Source organism: Hypanus sabinus, chromosome 1 (assembly GCF_030144855.1).
Source record: "Hypanus sabinus isolate sHypSab1 chromosome 1, sHypSab1.hap1, whole genome shotgun sequence".
NCBI classification, from domain to species: domain Eukaryota; kingdom Metazoa; phylum Chordata; class Chondrichthyes; order Myliobatiformes; family Dasyatidae; genus Hypanus; species Hypanus sabinus.
Genome location: NC_082706.1, coordinates 788,605 through 809,419, shown reverse-complemented (window position 1 = coordinate 809,419; position 20,815 = coordinate 788,605). Strand labels below are relative to the sequence as shown.

The 20,815-nt window shown below is 45.1% G+C and overlaps 1 protein-coding gene across 2 annotated transcripts in view; it reads left to right on the top strand.

Moving 5' to 3' along the window:
* The first annotated feature begins 474 nt into the window (after nt 1-474).
* LOC132386487 (annexin A4-like) overlaps nt 475-20,815 on the top strand; it is a 137,644-nt gene continuing 117,303 nt past the window's right edge. The window contains exon 1 of one of the 2 annotated variants that reach the window (XM_059958856.1): nt 475-583. Coding sequence is in view for 1 of the 2 variants with exons in the window: in XM_059958805.1 (XP_059814788.1) it covers nt 902-911 (10 nt within the window). In the remaining variant the exon portion in view is untranslated. Of the gene's footprint in view, nt 584-886; nt 912-20,815 lie in introns of those variants that run through there. The other variant, XM_059958805.1, reaches the window with a different exon arrangement.

The window sequence follows — 20,815 nt, the reverse complement described above, 5'->3', positions numbered from 1 at the left end:
TGTCCTACCACCCTGATGGTTCTAAGGAATGAGGCAGCCCAAAATCTCCACAGCGCAATTACAATTGATTAGGAATCTCAGTGGAGGAATTTCATTGAAAAACCTTCTCCCCTACCCACACCATCCTGTTAAACTGATCAACTCCTCTATTTTTATCACTAAAGAAATGCATAATGTTTTAAATTGTTTTCGTTTGGTTTCTACTTCCAGTGGAATCCAGGAACATACTGTTATGCTCAGTTCCCGGACACCGCAGCATAATCGACATCTGTTGGCAATCCCACCTCACGGGACTTCTTCCCAGTACCTGGCAAATGCTCTCTTCTGAGGATAAAATAATGTTTCTGTCTGTTCTCCCCTTTTGATTCCCACGACTTTTACACAAAATTACTTTATATAGAATAATGCTTGTGTTACAATTGGTTTAAGAGACCAACGTGCGCTCAGTGTGTTTGCTGGACTTTTCCCGTCACGCACAGCTTGCTCGTTGGCTCCACGGAGATGTCCCCGCCCAGACTTTTCATATAAAAGTAGGCAGCCATTTTCATTTAGAAATATTGACGAACATTTTACATCCTCGAAGGTAAGATTTCACTTTTTGACTTAAAAGTTATTAAGCGGTACTGAGGTAGCACAATAAACTATTCTGCTAATTCGTGTTTAAATTTGATCGTGAAGTCTACACTGTCGATTCGGATGGGTAACTGGGTGCATTTCAGTGACAAGCAGTTCTTTCAGTTTGTTTCACAGACTTATTTCAGTCACTGACGAGTTGTGTTTGTTCTAAGTTTTTAGTCCGACTCGCATCCACTCGCTTACAGCCAGGACATGTCATCGCATTGAATGAAGGGACTAGATCCTCCTACGGAAACAGTAGATAACTTTAGAACAAATCTGAAATATGGACGGATGTAAATATTTCTGAAAAACATCCTTATCTTTTCGGAATTTGGAATAAATGATAATTTCTTACTGGGTTAATTTAATGTTTGCTTTCCCGTTGAGGTCAGTTGACTTTACCTGTCGCCCAGGTAATGAGCTTCAGTCCCCAGACTGAGGGTCCCCAGCTCTTCATTTCCGAACGATTACAGAATGTTTATGTTTTAAAAAATAAACACGCCGGGGAACGGTGAATGAAATGTGTACAATTAAATTCGAGGATCTGATTATATTGTGTGTTTTTCTGGTTTCCTGAATTTTCCTGTTAAAGTTGGGATCAGATCGTCCCTGCATTTTAGAATGCTTTATGTAGAACAGTTCAAAACAGAGTAGAGGCATAGGCCTAAAACACAAACAAGAGAAAATCTGTAGATGCTGGAAATCCAAGCAACACACACAAAATGCTGGAGGAACTCAGCAGGCCAGGCAGCATCTGTGGAAAAGAATACAGTCGATGTTTCCCGGGGGCGACCTTTCAGTAGGACTTGCAGTTAATTTTTCTGTCCAAGACCTTTTGGCGTGTCCAGCTGAAGGACCTCAGCCCAAAACATTGACTGTACTCTTTTTTCCATAGATGCTGCCTGGTCTGCTAAACTCTTGAATGGGTGTGTGCTGCAGAGACACAAGCCTTGTGGCCTACCCTGTGCTGGAAGAACAAAACTAATCCCTTCTCCCTACACAATGTCCCTAATCCTCCATTTTTAAAGTTTGAAGTAAATTTGTTATCAAACTATGTATATATCAACTACCCTGAGATTCATTGTTGTGTGGGCATTCACAGTAGAACAAAGAAATTCAAAAGAATCAATTTAAAAATTACACACACATTCATGTATACTCATCCACCTTCCTAGGAGCCACTTAATCCCCTCTATTGAATCTGCCTCCTCTACCACTATTGACAGTCTATTCCAAACACCCACCATTCTTGGGGGGAGGGTGAACCTGCCCTGCCTGTTTCCTTTGAACTTGCCACCTCTCACCTTAAATCATACTTTCTAGTGTAACACATTTCCACACTGGGGGAAAAAGATAACTGTCTATCTGCTCTATCTCTGCCTCTCACAATGTGGAGGAACAAAGGGTTCTTGAGGGTTCGTGTCCTTAGATCCCTCAATGTTTCCACACAAGTTGATAGGATAGTTAAGAAGGTGAACGGTGTGTTGGCCTTCATTAGTCAGGGGATTGAGTTCAAGAACCACGAGGTGATGTTGCAGCTCTAGAAAACCTCATTATAGGAAGGATGTGGAACATTTAGAGATGGTGCAGATGAGATTTTCCAGGAGGCTGCCTGGATTAGAAGGCATATTTTGTGAGGATAGGTTGAGTGATATAGGGATTTTTGGAGCAAAGGTGACTTGATGGAGGTGTACAAGAGGCAAAGATTGAGCAGATAGCCAGAGACTTTTTCTCAGGGTGGAAATAGTTAATGTGAGGGAGCATAATTTTAAGGTGAGTGGAGGAAGGTATGGGAGGAGGGGAATATCATCAGTATGTTTTCTTTAAACAGAGAACAGTAGGTGCATCAAATGCCCTGCCAACTGTGGTGGCTGAGGCAGATACAGTAGGGACATTTAAGAGACACTTTGACAGGCACAACATGATGGGCCAAAGGACCTGTACTGTGCTGTAATGTATGTAATCCTACAATCACTCCTCAGTCTCTGTTGTTCCATTAAAAACAACCCAAGTTTGTCCAAACTCTCCTTACAGCACAGACCCTCTTACTCCAGGCAACATCCTGGTGAACTAATGTGCTCACTCTGAAGTCTCAATATTATTACTATAATGGGGTGACCATAATTGAATGCAGTAGCCCAAACGTAGCCTGATCAGAGCTTTGTAAAGTAGTACCTTCCTAACTCTATAGGTGTCTATATATCACATAAGTGAGTGATGGTAAACTTTACTCTGATATCGGTGTATTATGGACTGAGAGTGGGAAGAGGGCAGGGAGAGGAGAAAGAATGGGAAGCATCAGCGAGTCATTCTGTAAGATGTTGTTTGCCTAGTGTCTCAGGACTGGGTGGGTGTTCCTGCACCCGCACCATTCCCCACCCCTAAGCATTCCTTCTGTGCCTCCTGTCCCACACCACTCCCACGGCATTCCATCCTCACTGTTCCCATCATCCTTTGCTCCCACCAGATTTATAAACATGTTAACAAATGCAGTACTTGCAGTACTGTGCACATTTCTTAGGCACCCTAGCTCTATCTATCTATATATATAAAAAAATACAAACAAGAGACCACAACTCCTCTTATCAAATCGTATAAAAAATTGGAAATTTTATTATATAAAAGGAAAAAAAAACACTAAACTAAAGCCAAAAAAAAGAGAGATTGGGCAGTCCATTTGAGGATAAAATTAGAATAAAAAAGGAGAGAAAACATCCTTCCAGTCACCTCCGAGCCTTCGCAGATGAGGTAAAACAGTATCTCAAATCACCATAAGAGGAGTATCTCTGAATGCACAATATGTCGAACCTTGATGTGGAATGGCTACAGCAACAGATGACCACAAACCTAAATTGTGTCCACAATTTAGGGTCCAGGATGTACCTAATGTGGCCACTGAAAAAAAAATCTTGAATGAAAATATAAATGGGCGGATTAGTAAGTTTGCAGATGATATGAAGTTTGGTGGCATTGTGATTAGTTAGATAATTGCCAGGAATATAGAGGGATATAGATTAATCGCAGATCTGGGTAAAGAAATAGCAGATGGAGTTGAATCCAGTCAAGTGTGAGTTATCCTTTGGGAGATCACCTGTAAAGGGACCGTACACTGTAAATAGCAGGACCTTAACAGCGGATAAAAGGTTATATGTCAATTCCCATTCAACTCACTCACTATCCTGGCTAGGAGAAGTGTTTTGGATCCCAATTGTCCCTTGGTGTAAATATGGAACTGCTTAAAAAGCAGCATCATCAGGATTTCTTTGCCAGATAAACATTACAACAATTTAAAAACTAAAAGCTTCCTGAAGGTGGTAAGAAATGTGGAATAAATACTGGGCTTGCCAACAATGCCCAGGTCCCAGAACTGAAATTAAAAATTACTTTAAATATTTTTATTCAGTTAGTTGGGATGATAACTTCTGACTGTCCAAAATGTTATAAAACCATGATGGTTGATTTTGCTACAAGAATCTAAAAGCTCCTTTCCTGTCAACTGACCATACTGCAATGTGATTGTTCAATTAGTGCAAATCATGGGATATAAACAAAGTACAGAGAACTCTGTGTGAATCACAGTAACATCTTGAATTACACCGAGGCTACCATCGTCTGAACAATTTATAAGGTCTGTTATTCATTGGCCAACATGCATTGACTGCAGTCCTCAGTTTGGGGTGCTTGTACACAATTGTAAGGGCACAATGGGAGTCTCTTGTTGACCTTTGACTTTTGTACAGCTGCAATATTTTTATGTACAATACCCTTCAGAGAGGTGCATATAAATAAGTGCATTTAAGAGGTTTGTCATGTGATTGTTTTAGAAATGAGGGGGTTTGTTTCTACACCAATGAGGTGTAGAAACAAACTAAGTGAAAAGACACTTAGGAAATGGTCAATTGTGCGTAATCTTTTGGCTGCCTTCCTCTGCTACCTTTCTGCTCTCTGAAATTCCTGTGGGTTTTGGGACATGGGAGGAAATAGTAAGTACCCAGGAAGACCAGTGTGGTCATGGATAACATGTGTGCTTCAAATGACTGCTGGAGTTCAGGAGTGAAATTATCACATTTAAAATGTGTGGAACAAAGAAATAAAAATCTCTTTTTTCCATTGAATGAAATGCCTGTCTGAACTGACAAGGTTTATGACTTATGTTAATACCTTTTGATGAGCAGTAGCAAAAATCACTGCTGTATGAGGAGAAGGGAAAAATGAACCATGCCATCAATTATCCAATGCTTTGTCCCTGTCTCTTGATGATCTTCCTGATCTCATGGTGAAAGATGTGGAGGTTTTAAACTAACTTGGCAGGGGGGTGGGAACCGGTATGAAGGAACTCAGGATAGGACGGTTGGTAAAAAAGTAAAGATAGCATGCAGGCAGATTATCAGGAAGGGCAGGCAGGTGATGGGACTTAGTTACAGCCAACAGGCTGAGTATCAAATCATTAGGGATGCAAAATCAGAAAGGATAGCAAATACAGTACTCAAGGTGTTGTATCTAAATGCACATAGTATAAGAAATAAGATGGGTGATCTTGTTGCACTATTACAGACTGCCAGGTATGATGTTGTGGTCATCACTGAATCGTGGCTGAAGGATGGTTGTAGTTAGGAGCTGAATGTCCAAGGTTACTCATCCTTATATCGGAGGGATAGGAAGGTAGGCAGAGGGGTGGTGTGGGCTCTGCTGGTAAAGAATGGCATCAAATCAGTAGAAAGATGTGACATGGGATTGGAAGATGTTAAATCCTTGTGGGTTGAGTTAAGAAACTGCAAGGGTAAAAGTACGATGATGGCAGTTATATCGAGGACTCCCCACAGTGGCTGGGAGGTGGACCATAGGTTACAACAGAAAATAGAATAAGCAAGTCAAAAGGGCAATGTTATGGTAGTCATGGGATATTTTAACATGCAGGTCAACTGGGAAAAATCAGATTGGTAATGGATCTCGAGAGTGAGTTTGTTGAATGCCTAAGAGATAGTTTTTTAAAGCAGTTTGTCATTAAGCGTACGAGAAGATCAGCTATAGAGGTGTCCCCCACTTTACGAATGTTCACTTCACGCCACTTCACTTTTACAAAAGACCTACATTAGTAATCTGATTTCGGAGTACAAAGAGGATTTTTGCTTTTACGAAAATTTTTCCCCATATAAGTTAATGGTTCATCGCTTTCTGCCATTTCAGCTTAAGAAAGGTTTCATAGGAACGCTCTACCTTGTGGGGGGGGGGGGGAAATGCCTGTACTGTTATGTAATGAACCGGAGGTGATAAGGGAGCTTAAGGTAAAAGAACCTTTAGGAACCAGTGATCACAATATGACTGTTCAACTTGAAATTTGACAGGGAGAAAGTAAAGTCTGATGAAGCAGTATTTCAGTGGAGTAAGGGAAATTACAGTGGTATGAGAGAGGAGTTGGCCAAAGTAAATTAGAAGGAGCTGCTGGCAGGGATGTCAGCAAAGCAGCAATGGCGTGTGTTTCTGGGGAAAAATGAGGAAGGGGCAGGACATATGTATTCTAAAAGTTAAGAGATACTCAAATGGTAAAATAGTACAACCCTGGCTGACTTGGAAGTCTATGCTATTGTAAAAGCAAAAGAAAGGGCATAGAACAAAGCAAAAATTAGTGGGGAAATAGAGGATTGGGAAGTTTTTAAAAACCTACAGAGAGCAACAAAAAAATCATTAAAAGGGAAATGATGAAATATGAAAGTAAGCTAGCAAATAATATCAAAGTGGATAGTAAAAATTTTTTCAAGTATGTTAAAAGTTAAAGAGAAATGAGAGTGGATATAGGACCGCTAGAAGAAGACACTAACAGTATACTTGATGTTGTAGTCTGTGAAGGAAGTGGGTACAGTTACTGTTACAAGAGAGAGAGAGTGCTCAAAAAGATGAAAGACCTAAAGGTACAGAAGTCGCCCAGACCAGTCAAACTGTACGCTAGAGTTCTGAAAGAGGTAGCGTTAGAGATTATGGTGGCATTTGAAATTATCTTTCAAAAATATACTTGAACTCTGGCATGGTGCCAGAGGACTGGAAAATTGCAAATGTTATTCCACTTGGGCTCTTGAAGGCAGAAACAGGTGAATTTATTATGGGGAACAAGGAAATGGCAGATGAATTGAACAGGTACTTTGAATCTGTCTTCACTAGGGAAGACACAAACAATCTCCCAGATGTAATAGTGGCCAGAGGACCTAGGGTAACAGAGGAACTGAAGGAAATTCACATTAGGCAGAAAATGGTGTTGGATAGACTGATGGGACTGAAGGCTGATAAATCCCCAGGGCCTGATGGTCTGCATCCCAGGGTACTTGAGGTGGCTCTAGAAATCGTGGATGCATTGGTAATCATTTTCCAATGTTCTGTAGATTCAGGATCAGTTCCTGAGGATTGGAGGTTAGCTAATGTTATCCCACTTTTTAAGAAAGGAGGGACAGAGAAAACAGGGAATTATAGACCAGTTAACCTGACATCAGTGGTGGGGAAGATACAATAGACAATAGGTGCAGAAGTAGACCATTCGGCCCCTCGAGTCTGCACCGCCATTCTGAGATCATGGCTGATCATTCACTATCAATACCCAGTCCCTGCCTTGTCCCCATATCCCTTGATTCCCCTGTCCATCAGATATCTATCTAGCTCCTTCTTGAAAGCATCCAGAGAATTGGCCTCCACCGTCTTCCGAGGCAGTGCATTCCACACCTCCACAACTCTCTGGGAGAAGAAGCTCTTCCTCAGCTCTGTTTTAAATAACTGACCTTTTATTCTCAATCCATGCCCTCTGGTACTGGACTCTCCCAACATCTGGAACATATTTCCTGCCTCAATCCTATCAAATCCTTTAATTATCTTAAACGTTTAAAAGATGCTGGAGTCAATTATAAAAGATGAAATAACGGCACATTTGGATAGCCGTAACATGATTGGTCCAAGTCAGCGTGGATTTACGAGGGGGAAATCATGCTTGACTAATCTTCTGGAATTTTTTGAGGATGTAACTATTAAAATGGACAAGGGAGAGCCAGTGGATGTAGTGTACCTGGACTTTCAGAAAGCTTTTGATAAAGTCCCACATAGGAGATTAGTGGGCAAAATTAGGGCACGTAGTATTGGGGGTAGGGTACTAACAGGGATAGAAAATTGGTTGGCAGACAGGAAACAAAGAGTAGGGATTAATGGATCCTTTTCAGAATGACAGGCAGTGTCTAGTGGGGTACCGCAAGGCTCAGTGCTGGGACCACGGCTATTTACAATATACATTAATGGTTTAGATGAAGGGATTAAAAGTAACATTAACAGATTTTCAGATGACACAAGCTGGGTGGCAGTGTGAAATATGAAGAGGATGTTAAGAGAATGCAGGGTGACTTGGACAGGTTGGGTGAGTGGGCAGATGCATGGCAGATGCAGTTTAATGTGGATAAATGTGAGGTTATCCACTTTGGTAAGAACAGGAAGGCAGATTACTATCTGAATGGTGTCAAGTTAGGAAAAGGGGAAGTACAATGAGATCTAGGTGTCCTTGTACATCAGTCACTGAAAGTCAGCATACAGGTACAGCAGGCAGTGAAGAAAGCTAATGGCATGTTGGCCTTCATAACAAGGGGAGTTGAGTGTAGTATAGGAGCAAAGAGGCCCTTCTGCAGTTGTACAGGGCCCTGGTGAGATAACACCTGGAGTATTGTGTTCAGTTTTGGTCTCCAGATTTGAGGAAAGACATTCTTGCTATTGAGGAAGTACAGCATATGTTGACGAAGTTAATTCCCGGGATGGCGGGACTGTCATATGTTGAAAGATTGGAGTGACTGGGCTTGTATACACTGGAATTTAGAAGGATGAGAGGGGATCTGATTGAAACATATAAGATTATTAAAGGAACAACACACACTAAATGCTGGTGGAACACAGCAGGTCAGGCAGCATCTATAAGGAGAAGCACTGTCGACGTTTCGGGCCGAGACCCTTTGTCGGGACTAACTGAAAGGAAAGATACTAAGAGATTTGAAAGTAGTGGGGGGAGGGGGAAATGCGAAATGATAGGAGAAGACCAGAGGGGTGGGATGAAGCTAAGAGCTGGAAAGGTGATTGGCGAAAGTGATACAGAGCTGGAGAAGGGAAAATTTCATGGGACAGGAGGCCTCGGGAGAAAGAAAGGGGGAGGGGAGCACCAAAGGGAGATGGAGAACAGGCAGAGTGATGGACAGAGAGAGGGAAAAAAAACAACTAAATATGTCAGGGATGGGGTAAGAAGGGAAGGAGGGGCATAAACGGAAGTTAGAGAAGTCAATGTTCATGCCATCAGGTTGGAGGCTACCCAGCCGGTATATAAGGTGTTATTCCTCCAACCTGAGTGTGGCTTCATCTTGACAGTAGAGGAGGCATGGATAGATATATCAGAATGGGAATGGGACGTGGAATTAAAATGTGTGGCCACTGGGAGATCCTGCTTTCTCTGGCAGACCAAGCGTAGGTGTTCAGCGAAACGGTCTCCCAGTCTGCGTCAGGTCTCACCAACGTATAAAAGGCCACACCGGGAGCACCAGATGCAGTATACCACAGTAGCCGACTCACAGGTGAAGTGTTGCCTCACCTGGAAGGACTGTCTGGAGCCCTGAATGGTGGTTTTCAGAATGGGAATGGGACGTGGAATTAAAATGTATTATTAAGGGATTGGAAATGCTAGAGGCAGGAAACATGTTTCTGATGTTGGGGGAGTCCAGAACCAGAGGCCACAGTTTAAGAATGAGGGGTAGGCCATTTAGAACAGAGCTGAGGAAAAACTTTTTCACCCAGAGAGTTGTGGATCTATGGAATGCTCTGCCTCAGAAGGCAGTGGAGGCCAATTCTCTGGATGCTTTCAAGAAAGAGTTAGATAGAACTCTTAAAAATAGCGGAGTCAAGGGATATGGGGAGAAGGCAGGAAAGGGATACTGATTGTGGATGATCAGCCATTGAATGGCAGTGCTGGCTCAAAGGGCCAAAAGGCCTACTCCTGCACCTGTCATCTATTGTCATCTTTTGAGAAAGGAGAAAGGCAGCAGGAAGGAAATTATAGACCAGTTAGTCTGACCTCAATGGTTGGAAAGATGTCAGAGTCCATTATTAAGGATGAGGTGATGGAGTACTTGGTGACACAGGTCAAGATAGTACAACGTCAGAATGGTTTTCATCAGGGAAAATCCTGCCTGACGAACCTGTTGGAATTCTTTGAGGAGAATACAAGTAGGATAGATAAATGGGATGCAGTGGATGTTGTAACTTTGAACTCTCAGAAAACCTTTGACAAGGTGCCACACATGAGGCTGCTTATCAATTTACAGCCCATGGTATTACAGGAAATTTGCTAACATGGTTAGAGCATTGGCTGATTGGTAGGAGGCAGTGAGTGGGAATAAAAGAATTCTTGCAACACATAAAATGCTGGTGGAACGCAGAAGGCCAGATAGCATCTATAGGAAGAAGTACAGTCAACGTTTCAGGCCGAGACCCTTCGTCAGGAAGGGGAGATAGTGTAGTCGTGCACAATGCGCTACTAAAGAATCAGACTGAGGCAGAGAGAGCTGAACTCAGAGTGCCTTTACTGATTCAAAATCGTGTGCTTAAATCTCCCCTCCCATGAGCACCTGCGACCCGCAGGGCGGACGTGACGTCAGACTGTCCCTGGAAGGTCCACCCCGAGTGGTTAGTTCCAAATGTGCTACCGTGTGTCTGCCCACGGCTCCCGATGGCGGTTCGAGTCCCGTGTGCGCGGGCCACCACACCCCACCCCAGAAACGTCCATCGGGGGAGTGGAGTCCCCAGTCTGTGCGGCGTGCTGCAGGTACCCTCACTGGATGCTCAATGTCCAAGTGTGCCGGTTTGAGGCGGTCCACTGTATAACTCTTCCCAGCCACCTACCTCCACGACACACATGGTTCTGTTGTGCCGGATCACCTTGAACAGTCTCTCGTACGGCCGCTGTAGAGGTGACCCATGCATGCCCCTGCAAATAAAAAACATACTCAATCTCGGAGGGTTTTAGGGGTGAAGGATGGTGTGGGACCATGCCTGGAGTTCGGGACCGGTGCCAGGGTCCCTACCTTATCCCGCAGCTTCATTAGTACCGCTGCTGGACTTTCTTCCGAACCTCAGGTCTCTGATACGAACTCACCTGGGACCGTCAGGGGGGCATCGTAGACCAATTCCGCTGAGGAGGTGTCCAGGTCCTCCTTGGGGGCTGTGCGGATGCCTTGTAGGACACAGGGAAGCTTATCTGTCCAGTTGGGGCCCCTGAGGCGTGCTATCAAGGCCGACTTGAGATGCCGGTGGAATTGCTCTACCAAACTGTTGGACTGGGGATGGTACGCTGTGGTGTGATGCAGCTGGGTGCCCAGGAGCTGCGTCAGTGCTGTCCACAAACCAGACGTGAACTGTGCCCCTCAGTCGGATGTGATGTCCATTGGGAGGCCAAGCCTGGCGATCCAGTTTGCAATGAGCGCCCTGGCGCAGGACTCAGTGGACGTGTCTGCGAGCGGTACGGCTTCCGTCCATCTGGTGAACCTGTCTCCCATGGTACAGATATATCTGGCGCCCTGGTAGATGATGTCCAGGTGGATGTGTTGGAACCTCCTGTGCATTGGCTGGAACTGCTGGAGGGGAGCCTTCACGTGTCGCTGAACTTTGACGGTCTGGCAGTGTACACAGATCCTGGCCCAGTGTCTGACCTGTTTGTGCAATCTGTGCCAGATGAATCTGTCCACTACCAGCTCGATGGACGCCCGGATGGACGGGTGGGCCAGGTCGTGCAGCGTGTCGATCACCCAGCGCCTCCATGCTGCTGGTACCACGGGTCGGGGTTTGCCGGGCTGATGGAGACGTCCTCCAACTGGAGCCCTACAACAGCAGTGCGGTAAGCCGGGATCTTGGTATCCGACTGTTTGCTTCTGCCAGTGCTGTGTAGTCTTCCTGAGGACGATATGCCTCTGAGTGGAGGCAGATGATGTTCTTCCCTGCAATGTGGCAGATGTCTCTGTTGAATTCTGAAATAAAGGACAGATGCCTCTGCTGCCAAGCCAACCATGGGTACGATACCTTGGCCAGTGCGAAGGTGAGGGGCTTGTGGGCCGTATACACGGTGAACTCCCTTCCATCGAGGAAGTACCGTAAATGCCGGACAGCCAGGTAGAGAGCTAGCAACTGTCTCGAAAGCGCTGTACCTCACCTCTGGTGGCCATAGGTGCTGGCTGAAGAAAGCGAGTGGTCTCCACTGGTCCTTGAGGAGCTGCTCTAGGACTCTGCCGACTGCCATGTCGGAAGCATCAACTGTGAGCGCCATAAGTACATTGACTCTTGGGCTGCCTTTGCCAGTGCCTCCTTGGCCTGCTCGAATGCCGCCGTGGACTCCATGTCCCATGCCACTTCTTTGGCCTTGCCAGCCATCAAGGGTCTCATGATGCGTGCCGCCGCTGGCACGAACTGATGATAAAAGTTGACCATCCCTACAAACTCCTGCAGGCCCTTGACCGTGCTGGGCTTGGGGAACTGGCGGATGGCCTGGACCTTGTCCGGTAGGGGAACTGCGCCATGTCGGTTGACTCTGTGGCCCAAGAAGTCGATCTCTGTCAGCCTGAACTGGCACTTCGCTAGATTGATTGCCAGTCCGTGGTCACTCAGGCATTGGCAGAGCTGGCGCAAATGTGCCACGTGCTCTTGGTGCGAACTGCTGGCCACCAGGATATCGTCCAAGTAAATGAAAACGAAATCCAGGCCACGTCCCACCGAGTCCATGAGCCTTTGGAGAGTTTGGGCTGCATTCTTGAGACTGAAAGGCATCCTCAGGAATTCGAACAAGCCGAACGGGGTGATGAGAGCTGTGTTGGGCACGTCATCGGGGTGCACTGGGATCTGATGGTATCCCCTGACCAGGTTGATTTTTGAGAAAATGGTCGCTCCATGCAGGTTCGCTGTGAAGTCCTGGATGTGGGGTACTGGGTATCTGTTGGCAGTTGTGGCATTGTTGAGCCTTCTGTAGTCTCCGCAGGGCCTCCATCCTCCTGCGGACTTGGGCACCATGTACAGCAGGGATGCCCATAGGCTGTCTGAGCAATGTACGATTCCCATCTCTTCCATCTTATGGAACTTCTTCTTGGTGAGGTGGAGCTTGTCAGGTGAATACCTGCAAGCTCGGGCGTGCAGTGGCGGTCCTTGCATGGAGTTGTGGTACTGCACGCCGTGCTTGGGGTCAGCCGTGGAGAACCGCGGAGTGACTATGGAGGGAATTCCGCCAACACCCTGGTGAATTTTTTACCTGAGAGGGTCACGGAATCCAGGTGGAGGGCCGGAAGCTTGACTTTTCCAAGCTAGAAAGTCTGGAACATCTTGGCGTGGACCAAATGCTGGCCTTTTAGGTCGAACAGGAGACAGTTGGCTCATAGGAAATCTGCCCCTAGTAGTGGCTGTGACACCGCTGCCAACATGAAAGTCCAAGTGAACCAATGGCGGTTGTGAGTCCCGTGTGTGCGGGCCACCACAATAGTAAGAGATTTGAAAGTAGGAGGGGGAGGGTGTGATCCGAAATGATAGGAGAAGACAGGAGGGGGAGGGAGGAAGCTAAGAGCTGGAAAGGTGATTGGCGAAAGTGATACAGAGCTGGAGAAGGGAAAGGATCTTGGGACGGGAGACCTAGGGAGAAAGAAAGGGGGAGGGGAGCACCAGAGGGAGATGGAGAGCAGGCAAGGATTGTGAGAGGGAAGGAGAGAAAAGAAGGAGAAAAAGGGGGGAATAATAAATAAGGGATGGGGTAAGAAGGGGAGAAGGGGCATTAACGTAAGTTAGAGGAAAGCAAAGTTCATGCCATCGGGTTGGAGGCTACCCAGAAGGAATATAAGTTGTTCCTCCAACCTGAGTGTGACTTCATCTTGACTGCAGAGGAGGCCATGGATAGACATAACAGAATGGGAATGGGATGTAGAATTAAAATATGTGGCCGCTCGGAGATTCTGCTTTCTCTGGCGGACAGAGCGTAGAGTCATTTTCTGGTTGGCTGCCAGTGACTGGTGGGGTTCTGCAGGGGTTGGTATTGGGACCACTTCTTTTTATACTGTATATAGATAATGGAATAGATGGCTTAGTTGCCGGATTTGCAGTTGATACGAAGATTGATGGAGGGGAAGGTAGTATTGATGAAACACGTAGGATACAGAAGTACTTAGACAGATTAGGAGAATGGGCAACAAAGTGGCAAATGAAATACAATGTTGGAAAATGCATGGACATGCACTTTGGTAGTAGAAATAAATGTGCAGACAATTTTCTAAACGGAGAAAATCTAGGAATCTGAGATGCAGAGGGACTTAGGAGTCCTTGTGCAGAACACCCTGAAGGTTAACTTGTGGCTTAAGTTGGTGGTGAGAAAGGCAAATGCCATGTTAGCATTCATTTCGAGAGGTCTAGAATACAGGAGCAGGGATGAGATGTGATTCTGAGACTTTATAAGTTACTGGTGAGGCCTCACCTGAGTATTGTGAATAGTTTTGGGCCCCTCATCTTAGAAAAGATACGTTGGCATTGGAGAGGGTCCAGAGGAGGTTCACAAGGAAGATTCTGGGAATGAAAGGGTTATCATACGAAGAATGTTTGATGGCTCTGGGTCTGTACTTGCTGGAATTCAGAATGATGAGGGGGGATCTCATTGAAACCTTTGAATGCTGAAAGGCCTAGGCAGAATAGATGTAGAAAGGATGTTTCCCATGTTGGGAGAGTCTAGGACAAGCGGGCACAGCCTCAGGATAGAGGGGCGCTCTTTCAGAACAGAGGTGCGGAGAAATTTCTTTAGCCAAAGGATGGTGAATTTGTCGAATCTGTTGCCACATGCAGCTGTGAGGCCAGGTCGTTGGGTGTATTTAAGGCAGAGATTGGACATGGCATCAAAGGTTACAGGGAGAAGGCCAGGAACTGGGGTTGAGGAGGAGATAGAAAAAAAGGATCAGCCATGTTTGAATGGCAGAGCAGATTCAAGGGGCCAGATGGTGTAATTCTGCTTCTACGTATTATGGTCTAAAAGCTGCGAAGTTGAGGATAAAAGGATGTGAAAAAAGAGATTAGGGGAGCTAGGGTTTTACTCTTTGGAGAGAAAGAGGATGAGAGGAGACATGATAGAGGTATTCAAGATATTAAGAGGAATAGATAGAGTGAACAACCAGCGCCTGTTCCCCAGGGCATCACTGCTCAATACAAGAGGACATGGCTTTAAGGTAAAGAGCGGGAAGTTCAAGGGGGATATTAGAGGAAGGTTTTTTACTTGGAGTGGTTGGTGTGTGGAATGCACTGCCTGAGTCTGTGGTGGAGGCAGATACACTAGTGAAATTTAAGAGACTACTAGACAGGTATATGGAGGAATTTAAGGTGAGGGGTTATATGGGAGGCAGGATTTAAGGGTCGGCACAACATTGAGGGCTGAAGGGCCTGTACTGTGCTGTATTGTTCTATGTAATAAAGAGATGAATATAAGACATCCTGCAGATGTTTGAAATCCAGAGCAACACCCACAAAATGGGCACCACCGTATCATAGCGATTAACATAAAGCTAATACAGTTTGGGGAATTCTGGACTTCAGAGTTCAACTCCAGTACCGTCTTTAAAGAGTCTTTGTACATTTTCCCTGTGGAATGCATGGGTTTTCTCCAGGTTCAGTTTCCTCCCACAGTCCAAAGATTTACCGGGTAGATTAATTGGTCATTGTAAAGTGTCTTGTGATTAAGCTAGGGTTAATCAGGGTTGTGGAGCTGTTGGGGGAAGTGTGGATTGAAGGTTCTACCTAATCTGTGCTGTATTGCTAAATAAATAAAATGATTAATTAATTAAACTTCTGGAGGAACAAGCAGGTCAGGCAGCATCGATGGAAATGAACAGTCCATGTTCTGGGCCAAGACCCTTATTCAGGGTAGAATTAAAAGAAAGTAACTCTTTTGGAAGAGGACAGCGAGGCTTGAGAGGAAGTGCGGCGGCGGCCATTTTCAAATTGTCCAATTGCTTCTCAGATCGGAGTTCTGAGAGGCGGGACTGCGCAGGCGCGTGAAGGAGGGAAGATATATAAAGGAGATACTGAGTGAGGTAGTTCTCTTTTGGAAGAGGACAGCGAGGCTTGAGAGGAAGTGCAGCGGCGGCCATTTTCAAATTGTCCAATTGCTTCTCAGATCGGAGTTCTGAGAGGCGGGACTGCGCAGGCGCGTGAAGGAGGCCCGGGAAGGAGGGAAGATATATAAAGAACGCCGCCTTAAGAAGCGGGCAGCTTCGTTTGCGGGCAGCGGCGTGCGCCGGGAGCAGAGTGTAGGGCTTGGGCTCAGAGGGCTTAGGCAGAAGAGGGCACAGTAGGCTTATCTTTTAGTTCTTGTATTTTCAGTTATTTGGGAGGTATGAGTGTGAGGGCAGCTTGTTGTTCTCGGTGTCGGATGTGGGAGATCCTGGAGTCTCTGAGCCTCCTGGACGTCCACATCTGCGCCAGGTGCGCCGAACTGCAGCTCCTGAGGGACCGAGTTAGGGAACTGGAGCTGCAGCTCGATGACCTTCGCCTGGTCAGGGAGAGTGAGGAGGTGATAGAGAGGAGTTACAGGCAGGTGGTCACTCCGGGACTACGGGAGGCAGATAGGTGGGTTACAGTCAGGAAGGGGAAGAGGCTGTACCCCTTGACAATAAGTACTCATGTTTGAGTACTGTTGGGAGGGACAGCCTACCTGGTGGGAGTGACAGTGGCCGAGCCTCCGGCACAGAGGATGGCCCTGTAGCTCAGAAGGGTAGGGTCAGAAGAAAGAGGTCCATAGTAATAGGGGACTCAATAGTCAGGGGCTCAGACAGGCGTTTCTGTGGAGGTGACCGGGAGTCCCGGATGGTAATTTGCCTCCCTGGTGCCAGGGTTCGGGATGTTTCTGATCGCATCCAAGATATCCTGAAGTGGGAGGGTGAAGAGCCAGAGGTCGTGGTACATGTAGGTACCAATGACATAGGAAGGAAAGGGGAAGAGGTCCTGAAATGAGAGTATAGGGGGTTAGGAAGGCAGTTAAGAAGAAGGACCGCAAAGGTAGTAATCTCGGGATTACTGCCTGTGCCACGCGACAGTGAGAGTAGGAATAGAATTAGGTGGAGGATGAATGTGTGGCTGTGGGATTGGAGCAGGGGGCAGGGATTCAAGTTTCTGGATCATTGGGACCTCTTCTGGGGCAGGAGTGACCTGTTCAAGAAGGACGGGTTACACTTGAATCGAGGGGGGACCAATATCCTAGCGGGGAGGTTTGCTAGGGCTACAGGGCGGACTTTAAACTAGTAAGATGGGGGGGCGGGAGACTATTTGAGGAGACTATGGGAGAGGAGGTTAGTTCACCAGTGGAGCAAGTAAATAGACAGTGTGTGAGGGAGGAAAGGCAGGTGATGGAGAAGGGATGCGTTCAGCCCAAAGATGTAGGGGAGAAGAAAGAAAAGGATAATAAATTTGAATGCATTGTTAGGGATGGAAAGAGAGGAGGAGATGGAGAGAATCTTAAATGTATCTATTTTAATGCTAGGAGCATTGTAAGAAAGGTGGATGAGCTTAAAGCGTGGATTGATACCTGGAATTATGATGTTGTAGCTATTAGTGAAACATGGTTGCAGGAAGGGTGTGATTGGCAACTAAATATTCCTGGATTTAGTTGCTTCAGGTGTGATAGAGTAGGAGGGGCCAGAGGAGGAGGTGTTGCATTGCTTGTCCGAGAAAATCTTATGGCGGTGCTTTGGAAGGATAGATTAGAGAGCTCCTCTAGGGAGGCCATTTGGGTGGAATTGAAGAATGGGAAAGGTGCAGTAACACTGATAGGAGTGTATTATAGGCCACCTAATGGGGCGCGTGAGTTGGAAGAGCAAATGTGTAAGGAGATAGCAGATATTTGTAGTAAACACAAGGTGGTGATTGTGGGAGATTTTAATTTTCCACACGTAGACTGGAAAGCTCATTCTGTAAAAGGGCTGGATGGTTTAGAGTTTGTGAAATGTGTGCAGGATAGTTTTTTGCAACAATGCATAGAAGTACCGACTAGAGATGGGGCAGTGTTGGATCTCCTGTTAGGGAATGCGATAGGTCAGCTGACAGATGTATGTGTTGGGGAGCACTTCGGGTCCAGTGATCACAATAGCATTAGCTTCAATATAATTATGGAGAAGGACAGGACTGGACCTAGAGTTGAGATTTTTGATTGGAGAAAGGCTAACTTTGAGGGGATGCGAAGGGATTTAGAGAGAGTGGATTGGGTCAAGTTGTTTTATGGGAAGGATGTAATAGAGAAATGGAGGTCATTTAAGGGTGAAATTATGAGGGTACAGAATCTTTATGTTCCTGTTAGGGTGAAAGGAAAGGTTAAAGGTTTGAGAGCACCATGGTTTTCAAGGGATATTAGAAATTTGGTTCAGAAAAAGAGGGATGTCTACAGTAGATATAGGCAGCATGGAGTAAAGGAATTGCTCGAGGAATATAAAGAATGTAAAAGGAATCTTAAGAAAGAGATTAGAAAAGCTAAAAGAAGATACGAGGTTGGTTTGGCAAATAAGGTGAAAGTAAATCCGAAAGGTTTCTACAGTTATATTAAAAGCAAGAGGATAGTGAGGGATAAAATTGGCCCCTTAGAGAATCAGAGTGGTCAGCTATGTGTGGAACCGAAGGAGATGGGAGAGATTTTGAATGATTTCTTCTCTTCGGTATTCACTAAGGAGAAGGATATTGAATTGTCTAAGGTGTGGGAAACAAGTAAGGAAGTTATGGAACCTATGACAATTAAAGAGGTGGAGGTACTGGCGCTTTTAAGAAATTTAAAAGTGGATAAATCTCCGGGTCCTGACAGGATATTCCCCAGGACCTTGAGGGAAGTTTGTGTAGAAATAGCAGGAGCTCTGACGGAGATCTTTAATATGTCATTAGAAACGGGGATTGTGCCGGAGGATTGGTGTATTGCTCATGTGGTTCCATTGTTTAAAAAGGGTTCTAGAAGGAAGCCTAGCAATTATAGACCTATCAGTTTGACATCAGTGGTGGGTAAATTAATGGAAAGTATTCTTAGAGATAGTATTTATAATTATCTGGATAGACGGGATCTGATTAGAAGTAGCCAGCATGGATTTGTGCGTGGAAGGTCATGTTTGACAAACCTTATTGAATTTTTTGAAGAAGTTACGAGGAATGTTGATGAGGGTAAGGCAGTGGATGTAGTCTATATGGACTTCAGCAAAGCCTTTGACAAAGTTCCACATGGAAGGTTAGTTAAGAAGGTTCAGTCGTTAGGTATTAATGCTGGAGTAATAAAATGGATTCCACAGTGGCTAGATGGGAGATGCCAGAGAGTAGTGGTGGATAATTGTTTATCGGGATGGAGGCCGGTGACTAGCGGGGTGCCTCAGGGATCTGTTTTGGGCCCAATGTTGTTTGTAATATACATAAATGATCTGGATGATGGGGTGGTAAATTGGATTAGTAAGTATGCCGATGATACTAAGGTAGGAGGTGTTGTGGATAATGAGGTGGATTTTCAAAGCTTGCAGGGAGATTTATGCCGGTTAGAAGAATGGGCTGAACGTTGGCAGATGGAGTTTAATGATGAGAAGTGTGAGGTTCTACATTTTGGCAGGAATAATCCAAATAGAACATACAGAGTAAATGGTAGGGCATTGAGGAATGCAGAGAAACAGAGAGATCTAGGAATAACTGTGCATAGTTCCCTGAAAGTGGAGTCTCATGTAGATAGGGTGGTGAAGAGGGCTTTTGGAACGCTGGCCTTTATAAATCAAAGCATGGAGTACAGAAGTTGGGATGTAATGCTAAAGTTGTACAAGGCATTGGTAAGGCCAAATTTGGAATATTGTGTGCAGTTCTGGTCACCGAATTATAGGAAAGATATCAATAAATTAGAGAGAGTGCAGAGACGATTTACTAGGATGTTACCTGGGTTTCAGCAATTAAGTTACAGAGAAAGGTTGAACAAGTTAGGTCTCTATTCATTGGAGCGTAGAAGGTTGAGGGGGGATTTGATCGAGGTATTTAAAATTTTGAGAGGGATAGATAGAGTTGACGTGAACAGGTTGTTTCCATTGAGAGTAGGGGAGATTCAAACTAGAGGACATGATTTGAGAGTTAGGGGGCAGAAGTTTAAGGGAAACACGAGGGGGTATTTCTTTACTCAAAGAGTGATAGCTGTGTGGAATGAGCTTCCTGTAGAAGTAGTAGAGGCCAGTTCAGTTGTGTCATTTAAGGTAAAATTGGATAGGTATATGGACAGGAAAGGAGTGGAGGGTTATGGGCTGAGTGCGGGTAGGTGGGACTAGGTGAGATTAAGGGTTCGGCACGGACTAGGAGGGCCAAGATGGCCTGTTTCCGTGCTGTGATTGTTATATGGTTATATGGTTAACTTTTTTTTAATGAGTATAGTGGTGAAATTAATAGGATAATAAATTCCCTTTGTCCCAATAACAAAAGTGTTAAGTGGTGATTTCAGAGATGAGAGAAACAACAATGGCAGGTGCTAGAGTCTGAAGCAACAGTCTGCTTGAGGAATTCATTGAGTTGAGATGTGACTGTTTTGGGTTAAATTTTGACAGTTCCTTTCCACCCTCAGATGCAGCTCAACCTGCTGAATTCCACCTAATTGTTACTATAGTTATATACTATAATGAGTTTGTTTTGATCTTTCAGAATTTGAATTGTTCTGATTTATAAAGCACCAAACATTCTAGGAAGCAGAGAGGGGAAAAGGCCAAATTATAGACTAGTCACTCTAACATCAGTTGTTAGGGAACAAAGTACTAGTGTATATTCTCATGGTGGGAGGACATGGAATACTGTGGCTGTGTTTTGGCAGAATCACCACTAATATGAAATGGGGTTGGACAGATGTGTAATGAGCACAGTGATCAGGAGGACAGCAATTGCATTTACATAATAAAATATATTTTTTAAAAGCGTCACACAAAATTGGGACCTGTAGGTCTGAGGGTAATACAAGAAGGATTGGTTAATGTACAGCAAACACCAAGTTAGCAGATTGGTTCCAATGAACTTCAGTTATTTGCCATCTATGTAAATAACTTGGATGGGAAAAGGTTCCAAATTTGCTTATGCAAAGGTAGTTGCAAAATATACCAGGGTTAAAGGGCATATGAGAACATTGAACAATGAGGCACCACATGGGGCCATTCAC